The sequence below is a fragment of the Hyla sarda genome, chromosome 1 (assembly GCF_029499605.1).
Source record: "Hyla sarda isolate aHylSar1 chromosome 1, aHylSar1.hap1, whole genome shotgun sequence".
NCBI lineage: Eukaryota > Metazoa > Chordata > Amphibia > Anura > Hylidae > Hyla > Hyla sarda.
The window spans coordinates 585,801,600-585,825,566 of record NC_079189.1 but is presented as its reverse complement, the minus strand read 5'-3'; the positions used below and the strand labels follow the sequence as shown (position 1 = coordinate 585,825,566).

Sequence of the window (23,967 nt, the reverse complement as noted above, 5' to 3'; positions counted from 1 at the left end):
GCAACAGCTGGAGGTTTACCCGGCTATGCGCTGACAAGTACTTGACAGTTCATGGCCAGTATTTGTCGGCGCTTTCGCATACCAATGCTCAACCCGTGGAGTACCCCTATGGGTTGAGAACCCAGGCCTCTGGTTGTTGGTCTGACTCTTTTTAAGAAAAGGTGTACGTTAGACAACTTTTCACGCTAAAGGAGAGCTGCGCCTTATTCATCATTACGCTGCGCATTATTGATGAATAAGGCACATGCTAGTCAAAGTATAGACAAAAAAAAGGTGGAAATTTGATCTAAAATAGACATTTCTTGATAAATCTCGCCCAATGATTTTGATGTGATTTAGAAAAATTACATTTTGGTGCTTTTTTTTTGTTTCTTTTCAAAAATTCAGTGTGCTCTAGACATGACATTTGTATAAGCTTCTCTATAGGACTTGACAAATACCTGAAAGAAAAACAGCACGTTAAAGGGGTACTCCACCCCTAGACATCTTATCCCCCATCCAAAGGATAGGTCATAAGAAGGGATAGGACCCCCGCGATCTTGGCTGCGGCACCCCAGACATCTGGTGCACGGAGTGAACTTCGCTCCATGCCAGATGACAATGGCAATGCGGGGCGGTGGCTCGTGATGTCTCATGCCCTCTAAATGCCCTCGATGCGGGGCGGTGGCTCATGCTCTCTAAATGCAAGTCTATGGGACGGGGCATGATGGCCGTCACACCCCCTCCCATAGACTTGCATTTAAAGGGCATGACCGTGACGTCACGAGCCACCACCCCGCATCGCCAGTCATCTAACACGGACAAAGTTGCATTTAGACTTGCATTTAGAGAGGGTGTGAGCGTGATGTCATGAGCGGGGCATGGCCGTGACATCACGAGCCTCTGGCGCTGCACTTGACGCTCTAAAGGAATGCCGGGTGCAGCAGGAAGATCACAGGGGTCCCCAGTGGTGGGACTGCCACGATCAGACAGATAGGGGATAAGATGTCTAGGGGCGGAGTATCCCTTTAAAAGTCTGCACATTTGTCTGAATAGAGAAAACGCCATCCAAAAAAATCCACACATGATGAGTTTTCCACTTTGGGCAGAGCCAACCAAAACACATCAATGGGCTTGGCCAACATGGGCTGTAAAAAAAAACACAGGAAAAGACACATTCCTCTACACCAGCATTTCACATCCTGTGGCTATCCTGCCCTTACAGCCAATGTTTTTTTTTTTCACCGTATTGAATAGGGGTCAATGGCACTTGTATGTGTTTGGCAGCACATTGCATGCTGAACATAATTGGCGTTAGCAGAAAGGCTTTGTATTTAAAGGGGTACTCCGGTGAAAACCTTTTTTCTTTTAAATCAACTGGTGGCAGAAAGTTAAACATATTTGTAAATTACTTCTATTAAAAAATCTTAATCCTTCCTGTACTTATTAGCTGCTGAATACTACAGAGGAAATTCTTTTCTTTTTGGAATGCTCTCTGATGACATCATGAACACAGTTCTCTCTGCTGACGTAATTATAATAATAATAATGCTTTATTTATTGTTGTCCTTAGTGGGATTTGAACACAAGTCCCCAGCACTGCAAGTGCTAACCACTGAGCCACCATGCTGCCCTTAGCATACATCTGCTATGCATGGTTGCTAAAATGGACAGAGATGTCAGCAGAGGGCACTGTGTTCGTGATGTCATCAGTGTTCCAAAAAGAAAGGAATTTCCTCTGTAGCATTCAGCAGCTAATAAGTACTGGAAGGATTAAGATTTTTTTAATAGAAGTAATTTACAAATATGTTTAACTTTCTGCCACCAGTTGATTTAAAAGAAAAAAGGTTTTCACCGGAGTACCCCTTTAAAGGGCTTTTCCAGACAGAAATATGCAAAGTATGTACAGGAGAAAAGTAAGAGTCCCTGCTCCTAAATAGTACACTCGTCTGCTGGGTGGATTGCAAAGAGCCCGGCCCAGTGAACGTGGTAAGATGGAGGTGTGTTGTATACAGTATCGCCTCTTACCTCTGGGCCACTCGGATCCGGTACAGGAGCAAGAGTAAAACAAATCTAAAACAAATTATCAAAAGTTTGGATTCTAACCAATCAAAATTTTTGGTAAAATTCAGACCATGTTTGATTTGTTTGTTCAGACTATAGGTTTATTTGAAAAGGGAAAGAGAGAATAACAACAAAAAAAAATCCAGAAAAGGGCATTTCCAATAAGTTATAAAGTGATTTGCATTTTCAAAAATACACCCTTCCCATAATGCTCCTTAACCTTTCCTGTTTTCTTCTTGCATCAACCAGGGTATATTGATATCGGTGTTATTCCGAAAGGTGCGAGAGCAATAAAAATAGAAGAGGTTGCCGCTGCAGGAAATTTCCTTGCAATAAGAAGCGAAGACTCTGAAAAATATTACTTGAACGGCGGCTTCATTATACAATGGATAGGCGACTACAAGGTGGCAGGGACGACGTTTCATTACGAGAGGAGTGGTGATCTGGAGAACCTGACCGCCGCGGGACCCACTAATGAGTCAATCTGGATCCAGGTAATTACAAGGAAGAGCACAAATAAGAGATGACTATGGCATCCAGGGAGACTTCTCAGGGCTGCGCGACACAACTGGTTATTACTTTAGCTACATTTGTATGTACAGATGTTCCTTCGTTATGCCGTAGGCTAATAAAGTGTTACATGACGAGATCTGGAATAACCAAGCTCATTGCTATTCATGCAGAGACAAATGAAATGTTTGAACAGCTTCCTTCCAAGATGTAGCTGAAGGGGATCTTCATGTGTGCTATGTGTTTTATAAATGCGTTCAAGGTTTTCCCGGCCCATTCATGAATAATCACTCGATGTGATGGCAGCAGCTCTGAGAAATAGGAGCAATCATTCCAATGAGGATGTGCTGCCAAAACCGGAATAGGAACAAATTAATCATGGAAACCATCAGGGTCTGTACATGATAATCGGGGCAGGTTTTATAGCTAATTTTATTTTTATGTGAATGCCTTTTTATATACAATGCACTACGAAAGTCTTCAGACCTTTTTTCCTATTTTTATTTTTGTTAAGGCCTTGTGCTAAAATAAAACAAAATCAAGTTTTTCCTCATGCAACCCAGAATGACAAAGTAAAAACTGAATGTTAGAAATCTTTACTAATCTATTGAAAAGGAAAAACTAAAATATTGCATAAATAATTTACTCAGGACTTAGTTGAAGCAGGTTTGGCAAAGATTAAAGCCTCCAGTCTTCTTGGGGATGATCTGCCATCCATCTTTGCAGATCCTCTTTACCCAAAGCATTAGGTTGTTGGTCTTACCAAGACCCTTTTCCCCTGATTACTTAGTTTGGTGGGGCAGCAGCTCTAGGAGGAGTCCTAATTGGGCCAGACTTCCTTCATTTTAGAATTATAGCAGCCACAGTGCAGCAGAAATATTTTTATTCCCTTCTCCATATCCGGCCTCCTCTCTCTCTGAGCTCTACAGGCCGTTCTTTTGCCTTGTCCAATCAGCTGAATTTACTACAAGTGACACCAATCAAGGAGCAGAAACCAGGGCTGGTGCAAGGATTATTGCCACGCTAGGGAAAGCTAATTTTGCCGCCCCCTTGACCTCGCCCATTGGCCCCGCCTTTGCCACGCCCCACCTTACTACTGGGGCGTAACATTGTAACAAACCGCCTCCTTATTAAATCACCTTACTACTGGGGTGACACACTGTAACAAACCTCCTCCTCATTAAATCACCTTACTACTGGGGTGACACACTGTAATAAACCTCCTCCCTATTAAATCACCTTACTACTGGGGTGACACACTGTAACAAACCTCCTCCTCATTAAATCACCTTACTACTGGGGTGACACACCCACTCCTTATGAAATCTCCTTACTACTGGGGTGACACACTGTAACAAACCCACTCCTTATGTAATCTCCTTATTAATGGAGTTACACACTGTAACAAAACCTCCTTCTCATGTAATCACCCACTACTGGGGTGACACACTGTAACAATCCCACTCCTCACGTGATGGTGTTCTGGCAGGGCAGGTGCTTCGGATGAGTGGCTGGTGCTTCAGATTCTGGCTGGTTACTAACTTTCTTGCAGCGGGCAGAGCGGCGCCCCCATCATGAGGGCGCTCTAAGCAGCTGACTATTTTGCCTATAGGCACAACCGGCCCTGGGAGAAACATCTCAGAAATGATCAAGAGCAATGGGAGGAGCCAGAGATAAGTTTCAAGCGTCATGGCAAAGGGTCTGAATTCTTGCAAAATGTTAGTTTTTCTTTTTTAATAAACTAGTAAAGTAAAACTTGAGGAAGAGGAAAAGCAACAATCACACTCTTGTCCTCATATCCCAACTTCATATCATGTCCTTACATCCTGTTCTCATATCCGGTCTTCATATCATGTCCTCATAATCTTCTTCATATCCCAGCCTCATATCCCGACCTCAAATCCTTTCCTTATATCCCGTCCTCATGTCCTGTCCTCATATTTCTTTCTTATATCCCGTCCCCATATCCCGTCCTCATATCCTGACCTGATATGCCGTCCTTATATCCCATCTTCACATGGGGCTGAGCTGTGATGAAGAGATTGTAGGCCGAAAATAGAAGTGGCGTGGCTTTGCAGGAGCGTGGCTTGTGGGAGGAGGCGTGACTCCTCCCACAAACAGACACATTCACCCAGAGATTCGTAGCTTGTGGAGTAAGGTGGGAATGAGCTGTGATGAAGAGATTGTGGTTGAAGGACCTGCGGAAAGGGTGAATCGGGCAAAAATTGTGTTTTCAGCCTTGAGCCGAATTAATAAATAGGGCAAAAACAGGGTAAAAAAGAGGGTGTGGTTTGTGGGAGGGAGTGAGATTTTGTGGAAGGGGCGTGGCTTGCAGCTGATCCAATTTGCATGGAACTTTAGACAAAAAAAAAAAAAAAACCTAACAAATGGGGGTGGGTTAGGGTCAATTTAACAGTCCTTTATTTTTAGTTGATACAAGTAACATATATGTATATATATATATATATATATATATATATATATATATATGGGAAAACAAGGATTTTTGTTAACAAAATGTGAAAAAAGGTGAGTCTAAAGACTTTGTGCATGGATTGTAAATATAAAACTGTAATTGGATTTTAAAAAATGTATTTATGTATAAAATTCAAAGATTTTATACATAAATACAGTCATTCTTCTTGGCTCCACATATTCTGTCTTGAGACAACCATCCAAGCTGAGGATATATACTAGTAGATTGCCAATTTGACAGTTCAGTGCAATATATATAGATTTCCATTAAAAGCAACTGAAAAATTGCTTATAAATGCCCCCCTAGGAAAACAAACAAAAACTGTACAGAAAAAAAAGTAAAAAACTAAATGTTTAAAAAAAATATATATATAAAGCAAATTCATGTCCAAACTACTGAAATATAATGTTATTGATTCTGCACAGTGAACATACATCACATCCAATCCCAGAAAATGTAATTAAAAAAAGCAATCCCTAAATATGGTGCCAATAAAAATTACAGATGGAAAAAAATGAGCCCTGAGCTCCGTAGACAAATAAAAAAAAGTTATAGAACATGGCAATGTAAGGTATTTTTTAATATATTTTTCAATGTAGTAATACATAACAAAACATATAAATTGGACTTTGCTGTAATTATACTGAAAGGTAAAGATAACATTTTAGTTTTACGGTAGTAAATAATTCGGTAGCACATCATAAAAATGCATTCCCCCCAAAAAACTTTGCAAAATTTCACCCCACAAATAATATATTTCAAGGCAAATTGGTCTTGCAAAAAACAAGCCCTCCTATTGTGCTGTAGATGAAAAAAATAAGAGTTATGGTTCCAGGAAGAAACTTTTAGTTTTAAAAAAAATGTTAAAGGGGTATTCCAGGCAAAAACTTTTTTATATATATCAACTGGCTCCAGAAAGTTAAACAGATTTGTAAATTACTTCTATTAAAAAATCTTAATCCTTTCAGTACTTATGAGCTTCTGAAGTTAAGGTTGTTCTTTTCTGTCTAAGTGCTCTCTGATGACACGTGTCTCGGGAAACGCCCAGTTTAGAAGCAAATCTCCATAGCAAACCTATTCTAAACTGGGCGTTTCCCGAGACAGGTGTCATCAGAGAGCACTTAGACAGAAAAGAACAACCTTATCTTCAGAAGCTCATAAGTACTGATAGGATTAAGATTTTTTTAATAGAAGTAATTTACAAATCTGTTTAACTTTCTGGAGCCAGTTGATATATATAAAAAAAAGTTTTTGCCTGGAAGTTCTATCTAGCCAAAAAAAAAAAAAAGGTGGCACTACAGAAACATTACCGTGAATACTACACAGTGGTTATAGGTGCCGCTGACTTTCTATGTATAGGTTTCATTAGTGTACCTTGTTATCTTACAAATATAAAAGTTTTGTAATTTGTAAAGAAGCAGAATAACAGGGATATTTTTATTTTCATTAACAGTGCCCCCCTTTTCTATGGGCAATGGATAGTATTGCAAAATTCTCCACCTTTCCTTATCCTGTCTTTTTAAGGGCAACATTTTGGTTTAGATCAATTTAATACATCTGTAGAGCGGCCAGAGCTTTGTTTTTCTAAGGGTGCATGCACACCACGTTTTTGCAATACAGTTCCCGTATCAGGTTTTCGATGAAAAACGGATTCCTCAAAACAGGACTAAACTGTATCAAAACATGTGTACAGATTTTAACCCATATACGGTTGAAAACCATATACGGTTTGAAAAATTATGTTCAGTTGCATATGTTTTTTAAGAAAAAAAGCTTATACATTTTTAACTTTTCACTCCATTTTGAATAAAGTTTCACTTGTTTGATTGAAATTCCAAGAAAAAAAAATGTGCAAAGTCAAAAACCGTATGGTGCAAACCGGAGGGAAGCGTACGCACATATGGTACTGTACTGTTCCCATTGACTCCCATGTTTTAAAAAAAAGTATACTGTTTAATACAGTTTTTCACCCGGACCAAAAAACGTGGTAGACTACGGTTTTTGGTACGGGTTAAAAAAAAACTAACAAAACCACATAAGACGCAAAACGGACTAAACCGGATGATGCGTTTGACATACGGTTTACAATGTTAATTCAATGCATACGGTTTTCTATACGGTTCCATACGGCTTTTAACTTGAAACCGTAGACGGGAACTGTATCGCAAAAACGTGGTGTGCATGCACCCTTACCCAGATACAGTATTGGCTTAGATCAAACCTTGATAAAGTGTGTTGGTTTAGCTTCTATTTCAGGAAAGCAACCCAGGGGTTAAATACGAATACATTATCCAAAAAGATGTCGGCTCGGACAATGAGGTTGGGTTGGTTTACGCTTGGAAGTACGGAAGTTGGTCAGACTGCAGTGCAACGTGTGGAGCTGGTGAGTGTTGGATACCCCATCCTTGTATGTTACTGACTAGAGTTGAGAGAATTTTAGGAAATGTTCGCTTTGGCACATAGTCAACATTGGCCTGATTGTTTAGTCAGAACCTGCTTACATAAAATAAGCTTGTGATGCTTTATGCAATCTCAGCTTACTGGAATAGATACCCTGGGCGGAGCACACTGCGCATGACCCAGAGAATCTTTCCCTGACCCTTACACAGCAAGCCAATGCTGCTACACAATGGCCCTTATTTACTAAGAGTGTTGTGTAGGTTTCTTTGTGGGTTTTAAAGGACATGTCCGGTGCTCACTTTTCTTATTGTATCCGTTCCGGGCTGCAAAAAAAAAGAAAATAAGCTTTCTCTTACCTGCATACGCTCCCCCGGTGCTCCGGTACAGGTGTTCTGACCCCGGGCTGTATTCTTCTTACTTCCTGCTAGCCCGGCACGTCACACGGAGCTTCAGCCTATCACTGGCCGAGGCGGGACATCGCTCCGGCCGGTGATAGGCTGAAGCTCCGTGTGACGTGCCGGGCTAACAGGAAGTAAGAAGAATACAGCCCGGGGACCGAACACCTGTACTGAAGCATCGGGGGAGCCTAGGCAGGTAAGAGAAAAAAATTTTCTTTTATTTTTCAGCCCGGAACGGATAAAATAAGAAAAGTGAGCACCGGACATCTCCTTTAATTCCCTAGAATTTATTTTCCACGGTATTTACTAAGGTTTCCCTACATTTTCGAATTTCCCTACACTTTGCTTTTTTTACACATGCTCTGATCTGTTGGGTTTTCCTCAGTTCAAATCCACCACATTTAATGTGGAAACCTTAGTAAATATGTTGGGTTTTTGTGAAAATATCGGCGACACGCCCCTTTTCTGAGACCACGCCCCCTTTCCCCAGCGGCCATGCCCCTTTTTCGGGTTTTCTTAGCAAAATGGAGAGTTAGTCGGGTTTTTTCAATTCTGGCGCAAAATCTGGCGCAGACAGAATTTCTGGTGAAATGCGACAGAATCTGGCACAATGCGACAAAAATATGTTGGGTTTGCAATAGTAAATGAGGGCAAATATTGGCTTGCTGCCAATTGATGAAGATACAGGGTTTCTCAAGTAGAATCATACAATGTTTCTGGCTGCACTCCAGGACTATTTCAGGGCAAGAATAGAGCAAAGATGTTTTTTTTTCAGTTAATAAAAGGGTAATGTGATGACTTTGGATATTTATTATATGTATAAAGGTTTTTTTTTTTTTTTTTTTTTAACCTTATGTGTCTTTTTTGCTCTTATTTTAAGTAAGGGAAGCCATTACCAAGTTGGGCCTTAGCCGATACAATAGCTAAGGCTAAGCCCCTCCCCCCCTATTATCCTAGTACCCACGGGAACAGGGGTACTGGGAATAGCCGGGTTTCAGCAGACCTGGAGCATCAAAAAAATATATATAATAATAATAATAATAAATTACACTCTGGAGTGATAGAATTCTGGTACTTTTAGGCTGGTAATGGCTAAACTAAATGGTCCTTGCCAGCTTGGTAATGTCAGGCTGCTACTTCTTGGTTTTGTACCTGGCTGAATATGGAAAAATACGGGGACTTCACGTTTTTAGATTTATTTAGGATAAAAATATGCCCCCTTCCCTATTTTCCATAACCAGCCAGATACAAAACCATCCAGCAGCAGCCTGGCATTACCAGGGTGGCAAGAGACATTTATTTTGACTATTGAAAGCCTAATAATACCAGCCTGATATCGCTCAATCCTGGAGCGCCATTGCCTGAACGCACCCTGCTCTTACAGAACCCCTGGTGCTGGTGGTTACTGGGGTAATAACTGGGGGGGGGGGCAGCATTAGCAGTTTTACGTGCTACTCTTAACCTTGTCTTAGTAATAAACACCATTTATCAGACAGCTTTCTCTACTGAGCCAAATATAAGTACTAAATAAGTATTTTAAAAAATTACACACATGGTTTAAAAAAAAAAAAAACACAAACAAAAAAAAATTTATTTAAATAAAAATAACTAGTTTCCCCTCATTTACCCTATCAACAGTCCATGAATATGCAATGTTGCTTGCTGAATAAATCTTACCAAAAATGTTTCAAAAACTTACCACAATAAGTCCATATGTAATGATGACACATATAAATATACAAAAGATCACCCAAATATGCACACCACTCCTTGCTGGGACTCTCACTCAGATCGTGATCCACCGGGTGGTTACAGCAGTCAGTTTAACTTGCTGGAATCCTATGGAAAACTTTCCACCTGTATCTGCTCTCCAGGCAGTCAGCGTTACCAACAGAACGCGGTGTGTAACGGGAACTACTGCAACTCAAGTTTTTGGGGTCCGTCCTCTTTTTTAAACTAGAGCAGGGAAGTGACCCACCAACATTTATAGGGACATCTAATTACATTATTTCCAGAAATAAAAACAATAAATACATAAAAAGAATGTATAAATAAATGGTGCAGTAAGAACCAATTACAGCGTAACCACATTATAGAAATACATTAGAATTACACATCTCATTTAATCCATTAAGAATTAATGACTCCAAGGTATACATCCAATCTCTCGGCAACAAATCCTTTTTGTCTCCAACCCATTTGTCCTATAAATCATTTCTAACACATGCCTTTTAAGATCATACACCTTATGGCCCAACTCATAGGAATGTCTAGTCACCCGGTCAGAGGCGGAACTTGTAGCTTCTGGGCCCTGATGCTAAATCTGCACTAGGCCCCCATGTGCCAATTATAATACTGGTCTATTATGGGGCAGATGTGCTTTGAGGCCCTCTTTGGCACCAGGGCCCCAGTGCAACTGCTACCTCTGCACCCCCTATAGCTACGCCCCTGCACCCGTTTCTCCAAAGTCCTTTCTTTCCCCACCCCCTGTTCTATCTGCTGCTGTACATTGTCTGTGTTACCATGCATCATTTATTGGTACAGCAATTCTGGGCCAGGGCAGCCTATCTGAGCAGGCTAGCTAGGGCTCTGCCCTTGTGTCCAATCTGATCCTGCCTCTTGCTTGCTCCTTTATGCCTTCCAATTCCTTATAAGAGATGCTCCTCCCTTCCTGCTAACATTTAAAGGGGTACTCTGCCAAAGGATAAGGGATAAGATGTCTGATCATGGGGGACCCCTGCAATCTACCTGATGCACCCGGTGTTTGTTTAGAGTGCCAGGTGCAGCACTGTAGGCTCGTGGCGTCACAGCCATGCCCCCTCAATGAAAGTCTATGGGAGGGGCTTGGCCGCATCACGCCCCCTCCCATAGACTTGCATTGAGGGGCGTGGCCGTGATGTCACAAGTGGATGTGACCATGACATCACAAGCCTCTGTCCCTCATTCCCTGGCATCCAGCACGAAGCAAAGTTTGCTCCATGCCCTGGATGTCTGGGGTGCTGCAGCCGAGATACAGGGGGTCCCCAGCGGTGGGACCCCGCGATCAGACATCTTATCCCCTATCCTTTGGATAGGGGATAAGATTTCTAGGGGTGGAGTACCCTTTCAAGTAGCTATTCAGTGGGAACCCTGATCAACAATGAATAAGAAAAGGGCCAACATATTGGGTTTTCCTCTATAGGCTACCTCTTAGGTAGGTCTGCATTGAAATATGCAGATGTAGCAGAGCTAAGATTGGTCAGTTAAAGGGAACTTTTCTTCACATTCATACTGCCTAAACCATGAGACATCAGGGTGGTACTCGGCAGCTTCTGTCTGACCTGCTGGTCTTGATCAGTAGATCTATCCCTATACCTAAACAGGAAAAGATCTTCCACTCAAGACTGCTGGGGACCGCGCTGATGGCATGTGGTTCAGGCAGCATGAAGTTGATGACAGGTACCCTTTTATCCTAACTTATGCAGGTAAACTTATTCGATTGTCTAAATAAAGTTTTATTGAAGCACAAACTCAACACTGATCACGTATATACAATGCATTCAGAAAGTTCTCAGACCCTTTTACTTTTTCCACATTTTGCTATGTTGAGTCCTTGTGCTAAAATAAATATTTGGACATTATTTGGAAAGACACAGCCCTGTCTATATAAGGTCTCACAGCTGATAATGCGAAAACCAAGCCATGAGGAGAAACAACTGCCTGTAGAGCTCAGACAGGATTGTGTAAAGGCACAGATCGGGAAAAGAGGGCAAAAACGTTACTGCTGCCCTGAAAGTCCCCAAGAGCTCAGTGAACTCCAAATATTCCATATTGAAGACGTTTTGAACATCTAGGACTCTTTATAAAGCTGTTTGTCCCACCAAACTAAGTTATCGGAGGAGACTAAGAAACCAATGGTTACTCTGCCTGAACTCCATAGAGCTATCTCTAGAGAAACCTGAAAATGGCTTCCACCTATGGCCCTATGGAGAAGAATGGCAGAAATCCCCCAAATCCGTATGTGTAAACCATGTGGCCTCATCCCCAAGAAGACTGGAGGCCGGAATCATTGCAAAGGGGCTTCAACTAAGTCCAGAGTAAAGGGTCTGAATACTTATGTCACTGGAAGATTTACATTTTTCCCTCCTAAGAAATTAGCAAAGATTCCTAACATTCTGTTCTCACTTTGTCAGTTTGGTGCAGTATGATGGGAGGGAAGTAACATAACAAAATGTGAAAAAAAAGTGACAGGGTCTGAAGTCTACAGGATGCACTGTACATAATAATATAATGTTTTGTTGTTTTCGCGTCTGACACTTTTATACAGCAGAAGCCAAGGCCACTTAAGTGATGATGTTTCTGATGTAGTGTTCTTGCTGCTGGCGCTTTGGTTTACACAGTCTATACTTGGCATCCTGAATATTTCTAATGTATGAGTATAATTCTAATGTGCTGGGTTTGTAATTCTTAAGGCTTTTTAAAGGGGTACTCCACTGGCCAGCATTCAGAGGTAAATGTAAAAGTAAATGTTTTCGCGCTGCGGGGGTCGACCATGCCCATCATGACATCACGGCCACCCCCCCCCCCCCCCCCAATGCAAGTCTATGGGAGGGGGCATGACTGGCATTTATTTTTATATTATGACACCCCAGAAAAATTTAATCAAAAAGTTGCATCAATACTAAAATGGTACTGATAAAAAAAACTATGGATCATGGCACAAAAAATGCCCTCAAACAGCCTGGTATGCGAAAAATATATATTTTTAAAAGTAGTAAAACAAACTTTACATTTTTTTTTTTTTTATATTACCTCACAAGTTGTTGTTTTTTCAATTTTGGAGTATATGTGTCATGTATGGGCAGGGAAAGGGTGAAGTTCTGCACTCACGTACAGCCCTGTCCCTTCCTATTGTGTATCCGTCCTAAATGACAGATCCACAACCATGAAGACTGTACATTTCTATCTACGTTCTGGGACGTCAAGTCAAAATAAGGAATTACTCAATTCTAGGTCTGGGAATTGTTTGGATACAAAGGGCAAATAAACACTAACAATATAAAAGGGAGACAAACAAACCAACAGATAAATCTCAAGAGTCAACAAGTCGAAGTCAGAGAGAGAACCAGAGAGATGCCCAATCAGTAAGCAAGGGGTTAATCCAGGAAATGCAGCCAAAGTCAAAATACCAGATAGTAGGATACAATACAGGATGCTAGTTTCAGAATTTACTTCTTTCACAGGCAACCAGTAAATGAACCAAACAGACCTAAATACCCAGGCCTAGCATGGTGTGAATGAAACATGGGATCTGAATGGATCAAGAAACAGCAGAAAGGGTAGGCTAGGACGTTATCACAGCTACTACAAGCTAAGCCAGGAACTAGAAAAGTTTAACCAGACTGGGACGAGTCATTACAATATGTAATGGAGAAAAATTAAGGAAGTTGTCACAAAGTACAATTGGTCCAGCAAAATCCACATATGCATGTGTAAATGAAAAAATAAGAGAGTTATGGCTAATAAAAGGAAAACGAGTGAGAAAACTAAAGTGCAAAAATGGAAAATGAAAATGGGAGCGGTCCTGAGAGTTGAGGGGGTTAATGGCCAGTTCCCCCAGCCCAGGCCTCCATTAGTCCCTTGGGATGTTAAGATCTGATGTCCCTAGAGGCCTTATTTCTGCATTTTATACTATATTTGGTTAAACATTTTTGTGATCTAAGTTTTCTCACCATTTCTTCTTTCAGAAAAAAAAAAATTTTCTGACCTAAGTTTTCTCACCATTTCTTCTTTCTTCTTCAGTGAGAACATCTGTCATTATCTTGTAAAATTTTATAATCCTCCCAGTTCACTGCCCCCATCATGATAAACCATCCCCTGCCTTTATTTTTTATTATTTTTTACTTTTTGACCTTGATGTGGCTCTGTATTTTCTGCTCAGTCTCAGTATGATTCACAGACTAGCAAGGGGCGTTACCCAGCAGGTGTGACATCATCTGAAGCCATACAGGGGATAACTTCCTCCATCTCTCTCCCACACACAGCCCAGAGCAGTTCAGTGTGAGCAGTGCGTACGGATGTGTCTCCTTGAGCTCTACAGACTTCCAGGCAGAGAAGCAGGTGTTTCATCAGCCCTTTTCCAGAAGTGTGGCAGCCCCCTGGGAAGGGCCTTCCTGTAAGGAGCCCCAGGAGTCCCGGGCTTTCACTTCCCTTTCTAGGTTGGCGGGGGCTGGAGAGAAACAGCCATTTTCCAGCCGGAGGGACAAGATCTAGCAGAGTCTGCAACAATGCAGGCTCTGCTTCCCAGGCGAAGGGTGCCAGACAGAGATCTGGTAGAAGGAAGCCGAGGAGGAAAAGTGTGGAGTTGTGGGCTGAGAGAGAGCCTAAAGAGTCCAGCTCCACATACTGCTCCCACATGGCCGCACTGTTTGCGGAGTATGAGCGGTGCGGAAAGGAGCTCAGGTTGGCCAGAGAGGACCTGCGTGGGGCCCAGAACCTGGCAAACAAGGGGTCTGAAAAGAACAGGCCTGAATTTAAGTAAAAAATGATCACAGAGCTGAAAAGCAAGATTGTGAATCTGGAGAAGCAGAGGTCAGAGATCCTGGAAGGGAGCGGTCTCTTCAGGGATAAGCTATAGAATGAAGGTCAGTTTGCCGCCATGAAACCCCCACGTAAAGTAAAGTTGGAGGTAGATGATGGGGAGAGTAGTGGCAGTGAACAAAGTGAGGATGGTGGTGAAGGTGTAAAGGAAGAGGAGAGGGTGGTGGAAAGTGCAGTTGTGGAGGAAGATGCTGTTCCTGTAGTTACTTCATGTGCTCCCAGACCACCAAGATCACACAGGACAGCTACATTGAGACAGCACAGGTGACGCTTCCGCTAAGTGATAACAATGAGGATGATATGGAAAGTGAGGCTAGGGGATTATTGAGGGCTATAGTGATTCAGGAGTCCCCAGCCCACCTCCAGCATTTTACCTTTGGAGATGATCTGTGGGAGGATGTGGCAGTAAAGCGCAAGTCAGAGAGACAGAAGACCCAAGAATCTGTACAATATGTGTTTTGTCCTTTCCAGCAGTCTGGGCCAGCTGTGAAGCTGGTTCAGGCTGCTGGGCCCCCCAGACTGCCAGACCCCGTTTCTGTGGTAGAACGGAGCCAGCATGGGGGGTACAGCATGGCGTCAGAAAAGGCTGTGGAAGCAATAGATGTGAAGCCCGCCTGTCCTGCCAGTAGGGAAGGGCAGGATGGGCTCATGGTGAGCAGTTCTGGCACTGTAGGACTGCTCCAGGGTGGCAGGGGGCATGTCCAAGTGCCAGAGGCTGCCGTGTGCTCGGGGGACGGATCCCAGAGTGCTGTGGGCATTACCGGCGCTGCGGGGCACTCTCCTGTGAGGGAAGGGAGTGTCTTGGCACCGGTGGTGGAGAGAGGTAGGTCCATGTGCTCGGGGGGGTGGTCCTTCAAGCACTGTGTGTTCTGCAGGAGCTGTGGGGCATTCCTCTGTGAGGGGGGGGGAGTGTCCGGGATCATCAGCAGAGCCCATGCGGTTGGGCAAAGCAAGTGCTGGAGTGTGCTCGGAGTGGCAGCCCCAGACTCAGGAAGTAACATCTGCCATGCAGAAGGAGCCATCGGCGTCGACCCCACAGCGGCTAAGACAGCACAAAAGACTATACTGAAGCCAGCTATACCGCAAGTCCCAGCCAGCAGAGAATCTATTAGTCAGGACAAGAGTGCAGGATGTGAGATTGATGGATGTAGTAGTGTTGTGGATGAGAGGAGTGTCAGTGGAGTTAATGTTGTTGGGATTAGTAAAGGTATCAATGGGAAGTCTGGTATGGATGGGAAGAAAGATGATGGGAGTAGTGGTTATAATGGTGGTATTGATGATTCTGGGTCTGAGTCAAGATGTGATGGACATGCCCAAGAATAACTTGGATAAGCACGGAATCTGGTTCGGGGCCTGGATGTTTTCCATCAAACTCAAGCGTTCAGGAAGTACGGTTGCCCACATTCCATCAGCTGCCTTCCTTGGACGTGATAGGATAGGCTTCACAGAGAGAAAGGCAATATGGCCGACCCTTCCGATTCCTCCCACTATGAAAGTGTGGATGAGGAGAGTGGGGTGAGGCCCAAAAAGAAAGATAAGGGCAAAAGGAAAGGGAGAAAGAAGAGGTCAGAGCACTCTGTTCCCTTTACTATGGGCCAGGTCCAAAACTGAAGCATGACTGCCCCCCCCTTTGATTGACCTGTCAAACTGGTAAATCGTCCTCGATACCATCTCCTCCCCATCCTTGGAGGGGGAAGGAGAGGGCGAGGTGCCTAGGGAGAAAAAGCCTCTGAGGGGAACTGGGCCCTGTCCTGTTGAGGCACCTTCCTCAGAGGGCAGGGCTAGACCGGGGCCGAACAGAGACGGGGACCATATGGATCTATCCGAGTAAAAAAAAAGATCTAAGAGTGGTCCTGCCCTCTCATCTTCTCCGGGGGGGGATCACCCATGATGGCGGCACTCACCCCATTGACGCTGGCATCTATTAATTGTGCCAGCATAAAGTCATATACGGCTAGATATGCAGCCTTTGATTTTCTCGGCCGCATTTAAGCCGACATTTTCTTTTTCCAGGGACCAGGTTGTCAGATCTAGCCTCTCTGGTAAAAGCCAGAAGAGAGTGGAGGCGTGGTCCCTCCCACTGGTCTCTTGTAGCTGAGCCGTATAGTGGGGTGGCGGTCCTTTTTACCGCTTCTTTTGAATGCCAACGGGTAATTGAATTAGAAATGGGGAGGTGCCTGATCTTAGATGTCTTCATGAAGGGACAAGAGCTCCGGCTCATTAACATCTATGCCCCAAAAACCAGGTGGGGCCGTAAAGATCTCTTTATGAAAATTAAGCTCTTTCTTTTTACGAGTCGGCAGGTGATTTTTGGAGGGGACTTCAATAATGTCACAAGGTCCCAAGATAGGAGAGGTTCCAATAATCCGCTGACTTATGACTGTATGGCCCTTAATAATATAGTTGTGGAAGCTTGCCTAGAGGATGCCCACATCCGGAGCCCCTCAGGCCACGCAGGCTTCACGTTTCATCGAGTTAGCTGCAGGTCTAGGCTAGACAGGTTTTATTTAAAGGAGGAAGCCGTCTCTTCTGCAGTGTCCGTGTTTGAGGTGGAGTTCTCCGATCACTGTATGATTTTGTTTTCATTGAATGTTTCAAAAAAAAAAACGGATGGGTAAAGGCTATTGGAAGCTGAATTCGTCACTCCTGGAGGAAGCGGAGGTAAGACAGTCTTTTGAGGATCAAGAAGCAGGTTGCGGGGTTCTTCCGCCAGCTCTCGAGCCTCAGGTCCCTGAATAGGTTCCACCTGTATCAGGGTCTGAGGAGGAAACTTGAACTTCTCGTCTCAACTGGAGGTAGCCAAAAGGATATCTACAGAGTAAAGACTTTGCTGCTGAGGTGACAGGCACGCATCTTTGATTTTTGAGAGGGATTATGGGAGGTACAGCTCGCCCGACCCTTACAGAAACTGCAAGATGTCAGTGAGTAGTAAAGTCATTTCAGGACTGATTGGTAGTACAGGATCTCTGAATTGGTCCAGATCAGGGATCTTGGAGGTCGCCTGATCCTTCTACTTGCACCTCTTTAAGGTCACCTAATCCTTCTACTCGCACCTCTTGGGAAGGAAGGATCTGGATCGGGACGTGATGTCGGGTTTCCTGGCTGAAGCAATTTCTGAGCCTCTCTTGGCATTTTTGCAGAAGACATCAGGGAAGAGGAAGTGAGACTGGCGATCGAGGGGCTTGCCCCTAAGAAGTCACCAAGTCCAGATGGCTTAACATCCGAGTGGTACAGGACCTTTAAGGAGTCTTTAGCTCCCCTCTTGACTGAGGTATTCAATGATTGTCTCTCCTCGGGCACTCTGCCAAAGTCAATTAGGAGGTCAGCCCTGATTCTTCTGTCAAAGGGTAAAGATCCGAGCCGTATTGAGAATTGGAGACCCATAGCTCTTCTCAATATGGACAGGAAGCTTCTGGCTAAGATACTGTCTAATCGGCTGGTGAAGTTTGCACCATGGCTCCTTTTGGGGGCCCAGCACTGCTCTGTTCCAGGCCGAAGCACCTTAAGTGCGGTCCTTAGTGTCAGGGAGGCAGTGGAGCGGAGTAGGTCAGGTCTCTGGAAGGGGTACTTGCTGTCCCTGGATCAGGCCAAAGCATTTGATCGGGTGAACCACGATTACCTCTGGTCCGTCCTCCTGAGATACGGCTTACCGAGTACTTTTGTGAATTAGCTTAAGACTTTATATGCAGGGGCAGAGAGTTTCCCGCTGGTGAATGGTTGGTCTGGCCGCTCTTTTGAGGTGGGGTCTGGAGCCTGTCAGGGTTGTACTTTGAACCCGCTTTTATACGTGTTTGCGATCGATCCCCTCGTCCGGAGGGTAGATTGTGGGCCGTTGGTGGGAGTCGGGATGAGTCTGGCGAAGCTGGATGTAGCCCAGAGAGTAGTGGCGTATGCTGATGATGTCACTATTTTCGTGTCCTCGAGAGAGAGGAGGTCGATGTGGTGATGTCGGGAAGTGGACCGCTACTCGGAGGCATCCGGGATAAATGTGAAAGTCTCTGGCTGGGAGGGGGAGATCTCCTGTTTGATCTCCCGGAAACCCTTCCAGGGCCTCAAGAGTCAGCAAAAATTCTAGGCATCACATTCGGCCAAGATGATTATCCCACCAAAAACTGGGATGTAGGCTCCAGGATGCTGCTCAGAAGGTGAACCAGTGGAAGGTGGGTCTTTGACCCTCAGGGAAAGGGTACACATTATCAAATCGTACTTGCTCCCCTTGTTTATCTCTCTGGGCAGTGTATGTATCTTGCCAGAGGCTTACTACACTAGGATCTACAGCCTGTTTTTCCAACTGTTATGGGGGAACAGGGTGAACTTAGTGAAGAGGGAGGTTACGTACCGCACGAGGAGACTAGGGGTTTATCTATGGTAAACCCGGTGGTGTTCTTTACAAACACCTTCTTGAAAGCTAACATCTCAAACCTCTGGTCGGAGAGGGCTTCTCTGTGGGTACTCTCCTGCAGGGAATGGTTTCGGCCTTTCTTCCAGGAATGGGAGAGAGGAGGGCGAGTGAAGGGCCTCCGTACGCCCCATGGATGTCTTCCGACTTACGCTACCCCGACTCTGAAGGAGATAAGTCAGTGGGGTCTGGGAGTGTGGGGGATCAGGACCCAGTCAAGGCAGTTCTTTGACAAACGGGTTCTGTTGACCCACTTCCGGAAGCCTCTGGCGCTCAGGGACTGCCCAGGTCGGGATCTGAGGGTGGAGTTGTATCTTTTGAACATGAAAAGGATCCCCCAGAAGTTTTGGGACTTGGCCTGACACTGCTTTAAGGGGAAGCAATATGTGAGGGACAACCTGAAGTACAGGAACTCTGATGACCGGGGATATCCCCGAGAAGAGTGCGGGGACATGCTGCTTCATTGTCCCTTTAATATAGGGGGTCTACAACCAGGTGGGCGCTTCCATCGGCCTTACCTATCCAGAGTGGGCTTATGGGGCATTTAGAAACCTGGGTGGGTGGCCTAGACTGGGGCAATTTATTCTTAGTTAGATTAGTGGTTAGGTACTACATATGGAATGCACGATGTTTAGTGTCGACCCAACAGAAAATCCTCTCCGAGGTGGAGGTGTGTAGGATGATCAGGTCTTTGGAGTATGGTAGTCTTGGTACCAGTAGGGATTCTCTCCTATGGAGAGGTTTTTCATTTGATGTGCCCTAGGTACTAGACCTTTTGGGTAGAGTACCTTTATTTTGGTTAGGGGCAGTGTTATAGGGAAAGAGATAGGGTGAGAACAGGGTTAGTTTTAATGGAGGGATAGAATTAGGGAGAATTGTAGGGGGAGTTAGGGAAAGAGTTTAAAATTATTTTGAATGTATCAAGTCTGCCATCCTTCTTCCTGGTGGTGGGCTAATGCATGTGTGGTGTCTGGGTGAAGCAATGGTGTTACAGGGTCCGGTGGTATTAACCCTTGATTTGTCATGACGCCAGGGTGCGGTTTGCTTAGTATAGAAGGCCCTGCCGCCAACCAGCCCAAAAACGGCAGGAAATAAATGGAATGTCCACAGCAGGATTTATGAGATAGCTGGAACGTTTACTTAAATTCTTGTGCAAACAGTCTTTACAAATATACAGTTTCTCCTGAGGTAACCGGGATGCAGGTTCCTCACAGGCTTTGCTGGGACTAATAGTAGTCACTAGGAATTTATAAATAGAGCTTGGTAACTCACAGTTTTAGTGGCTGCTGGTTCTTTAGACTTTGGCCTAGTTGAGATGAATTGAGATATGCTGATTGTGCATGGCTTAATGTCCAGGTCCTAAGAGAGTGCAGGAACAAGAGAGAGAATTTATTGAATTCAGCCCCTTATATATTAAGGGGGCTGGACTAATCCCATTGGTAGTGTTGCTCGCAAATATTCGCAATGCGAATATTCGCGAATACAGCACTATATATTCGTAATTACGAATATATATATATTTTTTTTTAGTTTTTTTCACAGTACACATCACATTGATCATCCCTCTCTGCTTCAGTGGTGTGCAGTGGTGTGCTTGTTATGTTTTCTTGTTGCAGGAGTACAAAGTCTGTGCAAGAGATGGGGGGAAATGTTCTCCGGACAAGTCGGGAGACACTTAGGGGAAGTTTTCAAAATATTGAAAACTTCATTTTTTAATCAAAGTACACTAGAAAGATTTTTCATTTACCATAGGGAGTGCAATAGCAAAAATTCGTTTTAATGAGATTGCCCATTTAACCCCTTAAGGACTCAGGACCCATTTTGGCCTTAAGGACTCAGACAATATAATTTTTACGTTTTCATTTTTTCCTCCTCGCCTTCTAAAAATCATAACTCTTTTATATTTTCATCCACAGACTAGTATGAGGGCTTGTTTTTTGCGCGACCAGTTATCCTTTGTAATGACATAACTCATTATATCATAAAATGTATGGCACAACCAAAAAACACTATTTTTGTGGGGAAATTAAAACGAAAAACGCAATTTTGCTAATTTTGGAAGGTTTTGTTTTCACGCCGTACAATTTATGGTAAAAATGACGTGTGTTCTTTATTCTGAGGGTCAATACGATTAAAATGATACCAATTATTATATACTTTTATATTACTGTTGCGCTTAAAAAAAATCACAAACTTTTTAACCAAATTAGTACGTTTATAATCCCTTTATTTTGATGACCTCTAACTTTTTTATTTTTCCGTATAAGCGGCGGTATGGGGGCTCATTTTTTGCGCCATGATCTGTACTTTTTTTTGATACCACATTTGCATATAAAAAAACTTTTAATACATTTTTTATAATTTTTTTAAAATAAAATGTATTAAAAAAAGTAGGAATTTTTGATTTTTTTTTTTTTTTCGTTCACGCCGTTCACCGTACGGAATCATTAACATTTCATTTTAATAGTTCGGACATTTACGCACGCGGCGATACCAAATATGTCTATAAAAAATGTTTTTTACGCTTTTTGGGGGTAAAATAGGAAAAAACGGACGTTTTACTTTTTTATTGGGGGAGGGGATTTTTCACTTTTTTTTTACTTTTACATTTTTTTACTTTTTTTTTTACACTTGAATAGTCCCCATAGGGGACTATTCATAGCAATACCATGATTGCTAATACTGATCTGTTCTATGTATAGGACATAGAACAGATCAGTATTATCGGTGATCTTCTGCTCTGGTCTGCTCGATCACAGACCAGAGCAGGAGACGCCGGGAGCCGGACGGAGGAAGGAGAGGGGACCTCCGTCCGGCGTTCTGAATGATCGGATCCCCGCAGCAGCGCTGCGGGCGATCCGATCGTTCATTTAAATCGCGAACTGCCGCAGATGCTGGGATCTGTATTGATCCCGGCACCTGAGGGGTTAATGGCGGATGCCCGCGAGATCGCGGGCGTCGGCCATTGCCGGCGGGTCCCTGGCTGCGATCAGCAGCCGGGATCAGCCGTGCATGACACGGGCATCGCTCCGATGCCCGTGGTTATGCACAGGACGTAAATGTACGTCCTGGTGCGTTAAGTACCACCTCACCAGGACGTACATTTACGTCCTGCGTCCTTAAGGGGTTAAAGGGGTACTCCGGTGGGGGAAAAAAATTCTGCTGCCAAAAAGTTAAACAGCTTTGTAATTTACTTCTATTTATAAACTCTTAATCCTTCCAGTACTTATCAGCTGCTGTATACTCCAGAGGAAGTTGTGTATGTCTTTCCAGTCTGACCACAGTTCTCTCAGTGCACAGTGCTGACACCTCTGTAGGGATCGACCGATTATCGGTATGGCCGATATTATCGGCCAATAATCACGATTTTGGGCATTATCGGCATCGGCAATTACCTTGCCGATAAGCCGATAATGCCCTGCCCCCCGCACCGCCCCCACCGCACCGCGACCGCAACACCCCCCCCCCCCGACCCGCCGCACCGTGAGCGCCCCCCTGACCCACCGCACCGCGTCGCACCCCCCACCGTAGTGCTGGGCGGTATACCGGTATGGATTTTTGCCCATACCGCTATACCGGTCGGGCCCCTCCCCCACCCTCTGAGTCAATAAAAAAAATTAAACTTACCCGTAATGGGGGTGGTCCATCCTTCCTGTAGTGTCCGGCGGCATTCTGGGTGGAGGGTGAACCGGTCCGCGCTGTCCTTCTCCGGGGGCAGGCTCCGGCCTCGTACGCAGGCGTCACTGCGCAGCGGCGTCTATGCTGCGTTACTAGGCCGGAGCCTGCCCAGAGTGGAGAAGATGACCCCCGGAGAAGAAGGACAGCCCGGACCGGTTCACCCTCCACCCGGAATGCCGCCGTACACTACAGGAAGGAAGGAGGGCCCAGACCACCCTGACAGGTAGGGGGAGAGAAGCGGGTGGTGGCGGCGGCGGCCTATGGCACCGCAAAAGCCACTGCAGTGCATTGATTTAAAGCGCCCGCTTTAAATCAATGATCTGCAGCGGTGTCACGGGGGGATAAATAGCCGATAACTTATACCGGAATATCGGTATAAGTTATCGGCTATCGGCCCTAACCTCCACCGATTATCGGTATCGGCCCTAAAAAAAACTATATCGGTCGATCCCTACACCTCTGTCCATATCAGGAACTGTCCAGAGCAGGAGCAAATCCCCATAGCAAACCTCTCCTGCTCCGGACAGTTCCTGACACAGACAGAGGTGTCAGCACAGAGCACTGTGGTCAGACTAGAAAGAACTACACAAATTCCTCTGGAGCATACAGCAGCTGATAAATCCTGGAAGGATTAAGATTTTTAAATAGAAGTAATTTTCAAATCTGTTTAACTTTTTGGCACCAGTTGATTTTTTTTTTTTTTTTATTGTTTTTCACTGGAGTACCCCTTTAAAGTGTAAGCCCAGAGTCGGTTCTGCAAAGATCGATGTTGGAGACAGCTCACGCTGGGTGGTATAGTTGCCCAGCAAGTTCTGTGAACGAGTCCCGGTCATCTATGCAGAACGGTTATGATAGAATTGGGTAGAGGAGACTCCATTTTGTGTTTTTTTTTTAAAGACTTAATTTTATCATTCCTGTTTTTTCTACATAACTCCTGAATATTTGGACTTGAGACGATTGGTGTTTTATATTCAAGGCTACAGGATGCGGGATGCAGAACTTCAGATTTCAGCTTAGCTATGTATTTTTGTATCCAACTCTCTGCTGACTACGCAAATGATTTACGGTTTCCCGTCTTTCATGCAATTTAAAGTTTACTGCGCATGCCCTATATACGTGTATAAGAAAGCTTATTTTAAGTAAAGAGACAGTCTTGTTACTGCCCTCGGCTTAGTCACAGCAGTCGTGTCTGTGTCTTGATTTGAGTGGCAGGTGGCGCTGGGGGAGGGTAGGGTGACTGCAGAAGACGACTCGACCTTTGGGGTCGAACCTAACAGTTTGGAGATCAAAGCTGAACTTACGCTTGAAACATAACTGAGGATTGTTTGCCAAGCCAGAATCTCTTTTAAAAGAGTCACCCATCGATATGCAATATTATCACAGCACAAAGGGGCCCAGCAGTGATCCAATGGGACATTGAACTTGTTTGTCCCCAACCCCTCTTTTTTGGATATCCTATTAGTGCGTGGCTAACCAGAGCTGAG

General features: G+C 44.2%; 1 protein-coding gene across 2 annotated transcripts in view; it reads left to right on the top strand.

Annotated features, from left to right (window-relative positions):
• The window catches only part of ADAMTS12 (ADAM metallopeptidase with thrombospondin type 1 motif 12), a 560,388-nt gene that overhangs the window by 424,634 nt on the left and 111,787 nt on the right, over positions 1 to 23,967 (top strand). For both annotated transcript variants that reach the window (XM_056545369.1, XM_056545379.1), the window contains exons 15-16: positions 2,293 to 2,537; positions 7,274 to 7,412. In XM_056545369.1, coding sequence (XP_056401344.1) covers positions 2,293 to 2,537; positions 7,274 to 7,412 — 384 coding nt within the window. The remainder of the gene's footprint in view (positions 1 to 2,292; positions 2,538 to 7,273; positions 7,413 to 23,967) is intronic.